Source organism: Aotus nancymaae, unplaced genomic scaffold, assembly GCF_030222135.1.
Source record: "Aotus nancymaae isolate 86718 unplaced genomic scaffold, 86718_ANA_hifiasm-v0.15.2.pri h1tg000028l, whole genome shotgun sequence".
NCBI classification, from domain to species: domain Eukaryota; kingdom Metazoa; phylum Chordata; class Mammalia; order Primates; family Aotidae; genus Aotus; species Aotus nancymaae.
This window is the reverse complement of record NW_026988441.1, coordinates 17734393-17745227: the sequence shown is the minus strand read 5'-3', so window position 1 is coordinate 17745227 and position 10835 is coordinate 17734393. Positions and strand designations below refer to the sequence as shown.

Below are 10835 nucleotides of genomic sequence, written 5' to 3'. Positions count from 1 at the left end.
TCCCTGGCCCTTCTGTGTTCCTGCATCTTCCTAGCCCCTCACCTCCTCCGGTGCAGCCTCAGCTCCAGCCGGGATGCCCCATTAGCTGCTCACCCAAGCTGCTAGAAGCTCAGGCTAATGGCCCTGCCACCTGCCCTCCTCCCCTTCCAGCTCACTGCCCATCCCAGGCATCCTCCCTCAGCCCACTGAGGGGACTGCTGAGCCTCAGAGACATCTGGCAGCGCCAGGAGGTGGGTTTCTCCTGTGACTCCTTTCTTCACCTGACTATTCCCCAAACCTCCAGATCCCCCTGTCCAGGTGGCCCCTAAGAACTGCTGAGCTCAATTGTGACATGGACGCGGCCCAGCTAACCGTTGGGCTTTCCCCAAGACACCCTCTTTTCCTGCCCCTGGCGACAACCCCCACCTCATCCACACCCTTCTCCTTCCCGCTGTCCTGACAGCTTTCCACTGTCGGGGAGCAGCTCCTGCCTTGCCAGGGAAGCCGGGAGGGCAGGGGGCTCAGGAGTCAAACTCCCATTCCCAGGGAAGACTCAGGCTGTGGGCCCAGCCCTGTTCTGAATTCTCTCCAACCCTCCTCCCCACAGAGTCTCAGAAATCAAGAAGCCTCCCTTCCTCTGGAACCCTCGCGATGTCCTATCTCCTGTGATCCTGTGGGTGCTCCTCTGGTTTTAAGAGGTGATATGGTGGAGAGGAAGCTCAGGACTGGGGGCCACAGGTCCCAGCTTCTCATCTAGGCTCCGCTGCTCCCTGGCTGCCGCCTCCCTCTGTGGGCCTCCGTTTCCTCAGTGATCCCACCAGGCGAATTCTAATCCTCCAGGCAGGGCCGGACCCGCGAGTGATCCCAGGAGCCCCTCCTTTCCGGGGCCTCAAGATCTGAGGACAGGGAGCCTGTTGCGCACAGGAGCCGTGCAGGCAGGACGGTGGCCCCATGGACCTGCCCCCCACCCCAGCTCTCCTTTGCCCTCAATGGGACCTCTTGGCTTGTTTCACTTAGCGTAATATTTTACAGATTCATCCATGATGTAGTACAGCAGGCTCCAAACTTTTTGGCACCAGGGACTGGTTTCGTGGAAAACTATTTTTCCACCGACCTCAAGGGAGTGGGGGATGATTTGGGAATGAAACGGTTCCACTTCAGATCATCAGGCGTTATTGGGATTGCCATAAGGAGGGCGCAGTTCACAATAGGGTTCGTGCTCCTTTGAGACTCTAATGCTGTGGCTGATCGGACAGGAGGCGGAGCTCGGGCGCCAGTGCGGGCTTGTCTGCCGCTGCTCACCTCCCGCTGCGTGGTCCGGTTCCTAACAAGCCACTGCCCTGCACGGGTCTGCAGCCCGGGGTTGGGGAGCTCTGATGTAGTAGGTATAGAGAGCTCATTCCTTTTTGTGGACCAATAGAATGCCAGTGTACGGATGTGCCACTTTTTTTATCCATTCGTTAGCAGAAGGGCCTCCAGGTGAGTTTTCCACTTTGGGTTACTTTTCTTTTTTCTTCTTCTTTTTTATACTTTAAGTTCTAGGATACATGTGCAGAATGTGCAGGTTTGTTACATACGTACACATGTGCCATGGTGGTTTGCTGCACCTGTCAACCTGTCATCTAGGTTTTAAGCCCCACATGTATTAGGTATTTCTCCTGCTGCTCTCCCTCCCCTTCCCCCCACCTCCCTACAGGCCCTGGTGTGTGGTGTTCTGCTCCCTGTGTCCATGTGTTCTTGTTCTTCAACTCCCACTTATGAGTGAGAACATGCGGTGTTTGGTTTTTGTTCCTGTGTTAGTTTGCTGATAATTACTTTTGGTTCTTATAATGAAAGCTGCTGTGAACATCGAGGACTGAGTCTTTGTGTAGACAAATGTTTTCACTTGTTTTAAATAAATATCTATGGTGGAATTATTGGATCACATGGTAAATTGATGTTTAACTTTTTAAGAAACTGCCACCTGTTTTGCAAAGCGGCTGCACCATCTGACACTCTCATCAGCAATGAGAGGCTGAGGCCCCTGCTTCTCCATGCCCTCGTCAACAATTGTCTGCCTTTTGTTTGTAGCCGTTCTGGTGGGTATGAAATAGCATCATTGTGCTCCAAAAGTATTTGAATGAAGAAATAAATTACCTCTGCAGCTGGAGAGCACTTGGGTTTGAAATATATCCTAACCAGATTGAAATGCTGAAAATGACAGATCTAGAATTCAGAATTTGAGTGGCAAGGAAACTCAGCAAGATCCAAGAGAAAGTTGAAATCCAGTATTAAGAAGGCATAAAATTGAGCCAGCGGTGGCTCACGCCTGTAATCCCAGCACTTTGGGAGGCCGAGGAGGGTGGATCACGAGGTCAAGAGATCGAGACCATCCTGGTCAACATGGTGAAACCCCGTCTCTACTAAAGATACAAAAAATTAGCTGGGCATGGTGGCGCGTGCCTGTAATCCCAGCTACTCAGGAGGCTGAGGCAGGAGAATTGCCTGAACCCAGGAGGCGGAGGTTGTGGTGAGCGGAGATCACGCCATTGCACTCCAGCCTGGGTAACAAGGGCGAAACTCCGTCTCAAAAAAAAAAAAAAATTATAATCTGAGTAGTTGAGACTATCTGGTAATAATAATAACAGAAATGCAATAGATATGCTTTTGTTATCAAGGAAATCACAGGCCAGGCACAGTGGTTCACACCTGTAATCCTAGCACTTTGGGAGGCCGAGGCGGGTGGATCACGAGGTCAAGAGATCGAGACCATCCTGGTCAACATGGTGAAACCCCGTCTCTACTAAAAATACAAAAAATTAGCTGGGCATGGTGGCGCGTGCCTGTAATCCCAGCTACTCAGGAGGCTGAGGCAGGAGAATTGCCTGAACCCAGGAGGCGGAGGTTGCAGTGAACTGAGATCACACCATTGCACTCCAGCCTGGGTAACAAGAGTGAAACTCCGTCTCAAAAAAAAAAAAAAAATGAGCCAGGATGTGAACCAAAGCACAAGAAAGAATCAAACAGAACTTCTGGAATTGAAAAATTTGCTACAGGAATTTCAAAATACTGTTGGAAACTTCAACAATAGACTAGATCAAGCAGAAGAAAGAATTTCAGAGGAAGTATACCAGTCTTTTGAATTAACCCAGTCACACAAAAATAAAGAAAGATAATTTTAAGAAATGAACAAAGGCTTTGAAAAGCATAGGATTATGGGACATGAGCAAACCTATGACTTATTGGCATTCCTCACACAGAAGAAAAAAATAAGCAACTTGGAAAATGCATTTGAAGGTATAATTCAGGAAAATGTCCCCAATGTCTCTAAAGGGGTCAGCATGCAGATGTAAGAAATTCAGAGAATTCCTGAGAGATGCTAATACAAAATCACCATCCCCAAGGCACACAGTCATGAGACTACCCAAGGTCAACATGAAAGAAAAATATCTTGAAGGAAGCTAGAGAAAAGAGCCGAATTACCTATAAAGGGAGTCCACTCAGAGCAACAGTGGACTTCTCAGCCGAAGCTCTACAATTCAGAAGAGATTAGGTGCCTATTTTTAGACTTCTTTTTTTTTTTTTTTGAGATGGAGTCTCACTCTGTCGCCGAGGCTGGAGTGCAGTGGGGGGATCTCAGCTCACTGCAACCTCTGCCTCCTGGGTTCAATCAATTCTCCTGCCTCGGGCTCCCGAGTAGCTGGGATTACAGGTGTGCACTACCATGCCTGGCTAATTTCTTTGTATTTTTAGTAGAGACAGGGTTTCACCTCTTGGCCAGGCTGGTCTCAAATTCCTGATCTTGTGATCCATCCACCTCAAGCTCCCAAAGTGCTGGGATTACAGGCGTGAACCACTGTGCCCGGCCTTTTAGGCTTCTTTTTGAAAAAATGCCAGCCAAGAATTTCATATCCTACCAAACTAAGCTTCACAAAGGAGAAAGAGACTCATCTCACATATAGTGGCATCCAAACCCTCAAAGGGATGGAGAAAGAGCTCTCATGCAAATGGAAAACAAAGTGTCGCTGTTGTTGTATAAGATAAAACAGACTTTAAGCCAACAATAGTAAAAAAAGCACAAACAAGGGCGCTTCCTAAGGATAAAGGGTTCAATTAAACAAGAAGATTTAACATCCTAAATATATATTCACTCAACACTGGAGTACCTAGATTTATAAAACAATAACTACCAGACCTACGAAAAGAGATGGATAACAGTAATAGTGGGGTTCTTCAACAGACCATTGACAGCACTCGAGAGATCACTGAGGCAGAAAACTAACAAAGAAATTCTGGACTTAAATTGGACATGCGTTCAAATGGACCTAATAGACATCTATAGAATACTCCACCCAACAACCCAACAACCACAAGATGTAAGTTCTTCTCATCTGCACACAGAACACACTCTAAGATTGACTCAATGCTTAGTCAAAAGCAAATCTCCATGAATTTAAAGAAATGAAAATCACACCAACCATCTCCTCAGACCATAGTGGAATAAAAATAGAAATCAATACCAAAAGGAATTCTCAAAATTACACAACTACTTGGAAACCAAACAACTAGTTCCCGAACGACTTTGGAGTAAGTCATTAAGGCAGAAGTTAGAAAATTAAGGCAGAAGTCAAAAAATTCTTTGAAACAACTGAAAATAGAGACACAGCATACCAAAACCTCTGGCATACAGCAAAAGCAGTATCGAGAGAAAAGTTTATTTCACTAAATGCCTACATCAAGAAGTGAGAAAGATCTCAGCTTAATAACCTAACGTTACACCTAAAGGAACCAGAAAAACAAGAGCGAACTAAATCCAAAGCAGAAGAAAAGAAATAACTAAAATCAGAGTAGAACTAAATCAAACTGTGACCGACAAGCCATTCAAAGGATCGATGAAATGAAAAATTGGTTATTTGAAAGAATAAACAAGATTTGTAGGCTGCAATCTAGATTAACAAATCAAAAAAATCCAAATAAGCACAACCAGGAATAACACAAGCAACATTACAACTGATCTCACGGAAATACAAATGATCCTCAGAGACTGCTGTGAACATCTCTATTCACATGAACCAGAAAATCTAGAGGAAACAGACTAATTCCTAGAAACACACAACCAAGATTGAACCAGAAAGAAATTGAAACCCAGAACAGACCAATGATGAATTACAAAATTGAATCAATAATAAAATATCTACCAACTTTAAAAAGCCTTTGACTGGATGGATTCACCGTCAAACTCTACCAGACCTGCAAAGAAGAGATGGTACCAATCCTACTGAAACTATACCAAAAAATTGAGGAGCAGAGTTTCCTCCCTAACTCATTCTACAAAAACGGTCTCATTCTGCTATCCGAATCTGGCAGGACACAGCGAAAGAAGAAAACTATAGGCTGATAGCCTGATGAACATAGATGCAAAAACCCTCAACAAAATACTAGCAAACCAAATCCAGCAGCACGACAAAATCATAATTCAGCATGATCAAGTGGGCTTTGTTCCTGGGATGCAAGGATGGTTCAGTATGTCCAAATTAATAAATGTGACTCACCACATAAACAAAATTAAAAACAGAAATTTTATGATCATCTCAACAGATGCAGAAAAAATATATATAATAAAATCCAACATCCTTTAGTGATAAAAACCATCAAAAAAGTAGGTATCGAAGGAACATATCTCAAAATTATAGGAACCATCTATGACAGACTCACAGCCAACATCATACTGAATGGGTAAACTGTGGAAGCATTTTCCCCTAAGAAAGGGAACAAGACGAGGATGTCTGCTCTCACTACTCCTGTTCAGCATAGTTGTGGAAGTCCTAGCCAGAGCAATCAAGCAAGAGAAAGGAATAAAAGTCATCCAAATAAGAAGAAGAAGTTAAATTATCTCTGTTCACTGATGTTATGATTCTATACCTAGAAAACCTTACAGATTCCTCCAAAATACTCCTAGACCTGATAAATGACTGACAAAGTTTCAGGATAAAAAATTGGTGCATAAAAATCAGTAGCATTTCTATATGCCAACGATTGTCAAGCTGAGAGCCAAATAAAGAACACAAATCCCAATTACAATAGCCACAAGCAAAAATAAAATACCTAGGAATACATCTAACCAAAGACGTGAAAGTGCAAGATGTCTATGAGGAGAACTATAAAACACAACGAAACGAAAAACATGCCATGTTCATGGATTAGAAGAATCAATATCACTAAAATGTCGATACTGCTTAAAGCAATCTACAGATTCCACACAGTTCCTACCGAATCATCAATATCATTTTTCATAAAATGAAATCTTTCTACCAAAAAGATACCTGTGTGCATATGTTTGTCGCAGCACTATTCACAATAGCAAAATGATGGAATCGACCGAGGTCCCCATCAATGGTGGACTAGATAAAGAAAAAATGGCACGTATACAGCATGAAATACTATGCGGCTATAAAAAAGAACGAGGTCATGTCCTTTGCTGGACATAAATGCAGCTGGAGGCCTAAGTGAATTATCCTAAGTGAATTAACACAGAAGCAGAAAATCAAATGCTGTAGGTTTTTTCACTTTTAAGTGAGAGAACGCACAAACATTAAAGATGGAAACCATAGACGATGGGGACTCCAAAGCGGGGGAGGGGGGCAGAGGACAAGGTGGGGAAACCACCCGTTGGGTACCATGTTCGCGATTTCAGTGATGCGCTCCATAGAAGCCCGAACCTCGGCATGATGCAATATGCCCACATAACGAAACTGCACGTGTGCTCCCGAATCTAAAATAAATATTTTCAAAAAGCAACTGACCTATATGATTAACATTTTAGTCTAACTGCATATATGTCTTAATCTGCATGTGTTCATGCTTTGAAATATGAGATGGGTACTTTGATGATCCCTGTTCTGGAGGAGAGAAAGCAGAGACACATCACTTCCCCCAAATCACAAATTCGGAAAGGAACAGAACAGATACATCATTTTCCCCTAAATCACAAAGTTGGGAAGTGACAGAGCCCAGTCTCTGTCACTGCATCACGTTTTGTGCCCCGACAAGGCACCCTGGCTAAGCGCCATTCTAGAGAATCAGACAAAATTCAAGTGGAGGAGAGAGGAGGGCAGGAAATCAGCTCAGGCCCGCTCAGGCATCCCAGCTGAGGCTGCGGGAGGAGGGAGGCACACACTTGTGAATTTCTTCCCCTTTTTGCACACTGACCAGCCTGGCAACAGAGCTTTGTGCCACTATTCAACAGTGAGTGATATCATGGGCACCACCCGGTCTTTATCAGTTCTGCCGGATAAATAGCCAACCGCACTGGGTCTGGAGAGACAGGAAGGTGCTGTGTGGCAGATACCTTGGGGTCTCAAAGAAGCAGGTGAGCCTGGGCCCGAGGGGCTGGGTGGAGGAGCACCTGGGTGCTTCTCTGCTGGGGAAGGAAGGGGACAGGGCATGCTCAGGAAGACAGGCAGGCTGACCCAGCCTGGAAAGCACCTGGAGGCAAGAGGGGTGGGCGTGGTGACCACGTGCCCTTTTGGGTGAGATGCTGCTGCCCAGGGCAGGAAGGCCCCTCCACTACCAGCTCCATGTCACTCTCTCTCACCAGTGGCCACCAGCATGGGTGCAGGCCCCGATGGGTCCTACTTCCCTGGCAATCACTGGCTCGCCTTCTCCGTGTACCTCCTCGCCTTCCTGGTGGGGCTCCCCCTCAACCTGCTGGCCCTGGTGGTCTTCGTGGGCAAGCTGCGGCACCGCCCGGTGGCCATGGACGTGCTCCTGCTCAACCTGACCGCCTCGGACCTGCTCCTGCTGCTGTTCCTGCCCTTCCGCATGGTGGAGGCGGCCAGTGGCATGCACTGGCCCCTGCCCTTCATCCTCTGCCCGCTCTCGAGATTCATCTTCTTCACCACCGTCTATCTCACCGCCCTCTCCCTGGCAGCCGTGAGCATTGAGCGCTTCCTGAGCGTGGCCTATCCGCTGTGGTACAAGACCCGGCCGAGGCTGGGACAGGCGGGTGTGGTGAGTGTGGCCTGCTGGCTGCTGGCCTCTGCTCACTGCAGTGTTGTCTATGTCATGGAATTCTCGAGGAATTCCTCCCACAGGCAGAATACCATTGAGACTTACTACATGGAGTTCCAGAAGGACCAGCTGGCCATCCTACTGCCTGTGAGGTTGGAGATGGTTGTGGCCCTGTTTGTGGTCCCCCTGCTCATCACCAGCTACTGCTACAGCCGCCTGGTGTGGATCCTCGGCAGGGCAGGCAGCCGCCGACGGCAGAAGAGGGTGGTGGGGCTGGTGGTGGCCACGCTGCTCAACTTCCTCGTCTGCTTTGGGCCTTTACACATGTCCCATGTTGTGGGCTTTGTCCAGGGTGAAAGCCCGGCGTGGAGGATCTACGTGATGCTTCTCAGCACCCTGAACTCCTGCGTCGACCCCTTTGTCTACTACTTCTCCTCCTCCGCGTTCCAAGATGACTTTCACAGGCTGCTGGGGAGGCTGCGTGGGCTCTGTGGTCCATGGTGGCGGGAGGGCAGCGTGGAGCTGAAGGAGCAGAAAGGAGGGGAGGGGCACAAGGAGGACCTCACAGAAGAAAGGAGGAGTAGTGGACTGTAGCGGGGCTGTGGAAAGGATGGCCAGGTGGCCTGTGCTGGAAACTAGGTTTTCTGGGGCAGGAGGGTGTAGCTGGCAAGTCATCTTCAGAGTATTTCCTCACTCATGCCAGGCAGGACTTGGAGTGGTGAGCTGGGAATCCATGGGGCTTGGGGGTAGAGCGGGCACCCAGCCTTCCTAAGGGTGTGCGCCCTAAAGCTGAGCTCTTGCTCTCACCTCCATCCCCATTCACCCACACTCTATGGATTGGGCTCTTGGAAGGGGTCAGGGTGAGCAGCTGCTCTGGAGAACATTGAGGTTCTCATGGCAGCAGGTGACTCCTGTGCTTTTCTGATGGTGGCACAGGAGCTAAGAGCAGTGCCCGGGGTCTGACCAGCTTAGGCAATGTAGCAAGATTCCTTCCTCTAAAAAAAAATTAGCTGGGCATGGTAGCACATGCCAATAGTCCCAGCTGCTCATGAGGCTGAGGCGGGAGGATCGCTTGAGCCCAGGAGGTCGAGGCTACAGTGAGCCGTGATTGAACCACTGCACTCCAGCCTGGGCAACAGAGCAAGACCAAGAAAAAAGAGAAAGGAAGGGAAGGGAAAGGGAAGGGATGGGGAAGAGAGGGGAGAGGGGAGGGGAAGAATGGGAGGAGGGAGGGAAAGGAAGAAGGGAAGGGGAGGGGAGGGGAGGGGAGGGGGGAGGGTTAACTTTGGGCATTAACCGCCCCTTAATCTGCATGTAATTAAAAATAGATATAAATATGAATGCAAAAGTGCCCTAAGCTGCTACTCTTAGCACATTGCCTGTGGGGTAGCCCTGCTCTGCAGGGGCAATCACAGAGCTGTCGCACTGCCAGAACTGTAACACTGCCACTTGAATAAAGCCATCTTCTTCTACCACTGGGTAGCCTTTAAATTCTTTCCTGGGCGACCTGGGTGCAGTGGCTCACACTTGTAATCCCAGCACTTTGAGAGGCTTAGGCGGGCAGATCATTTGTGATCAGGAGTTCAAGATCAGCCTGGGCAATGTGGTGAACGGTCTCTACTAAAAAATACAAAAATTAGCTGGTTGTGGTGGCCTGAGCCTGTAATCCCAGCTACTCAGGAGGCTGAGGCAGGAGAATCACTTGAACCCAGGAGGCAGAGGTTGTAGTGAGCCAAAATTACACCACTGCACTTCAGTCTGAGTGACAGAGTGAGACACCATCTCAAAAAAAAATTAAAATTAAAAAATTAAATAAATAAATAAGTGAATAATTTCCTGGGTAAAGCTAAGAACCCTCCCAGGCTAAGCTCTAATTTAGGACTCAGCTGCCCTACATCAGAAGGTGGGCAAAGACCAGACAAGGAGAGCAAGAAGCCTGGGAGTCTGCAAAATTAGCTGTAGGACTCTTCCAAAAAAAAGAGGAAGCTGAGCATTGATAAAAGCTGAAAGATGAAACCCCGTCTCTACTAATACAAAAAATTAGCTGGGCATGGTGGCGAGTGCCTGTAATCCCAGCTCTCAGGAGGCTGAGGCAGGAGAACTGCCTGAACCCAGGAGGCGGAGGTTGCGGTGAGCCGAGATGGCGCCATTGCACTCCAGCCTGGGTGACAAGAGCGAAACTCCGTCTCAAAAAAAAAAGCAAAAAGATACCTGGAAGAAAGTGAGGCCATTGTTTCTGGGAATTAGAAGTGGGACAGCAAGGTTTTTATTTGAGGAGGAGAATAGTGTGAGAAGGTGCTCAACTTTTAACCTTCCTCTCTGAGGATGTGACTCTTCTGGTTTAGAAAATAACAGTAAAAAGTCCCCAAGAGATACAGGTAGTTGTGGTTCCCAAAACTTCGTAACATCTGTGGGAAGCCTTCTGACTTTCCTTTGAGGCCAGTTCTGAAAAGCCATTCATACAGAGGCAAATCAAAATATCTAGGTAGCAGCCTGTATTCTGGGAAAATGATGCTGGGATCACATTCCAGAGAAAAGATGGGATAGAAAGAACGAAAAGCTGATCAACATGCCTGGGCGTGGTGGCTCATGCCTGTAATCCCAGCACTTTGGGAGGCTGAGGCAGGCAGATTACCTGAGATCAGGAGTTCGAGACCAGCCTGGCCAGCATGGTGAAACCCCATCTCTACTAAAAATACAAAAATTAGCTGGGTATGATGGCACATGCCTGTAATCCCAGCTACTCGGGAAGCTGAGGCAGGAGAATTGCTTGAACCTGGGAGAAAGAGATTGCAGTGAGCTGAGATTGCGCCTCTGCACTCCAGCCTGGGCAACAGAGCGAGACCCTGTTTCAAAAACAAAAAATT

The 10835-nt window shown here is 47.5% G+C and overlaps 1 protein-coding gene across 1 annotated transcript; it reads left to right on the top strand.

The window, feature by feature from the left end:
* The first annotated feature begins 7566 nt into the window (after positions 1–7566).
* LOC105707879 (free fatty acid receptor 3) lies at positions 7567–8562 on the top strand. The gene has a single exon (XM_012438950.3). It carries the CDS (start codon positions 7567–7569, stop codon positions 8560–8562), a length of 996 nt encoding a protein of 331 aa, XP_012294373.3.
* Positions 8563–10835: the final 2273 nt, after the last annotated feature.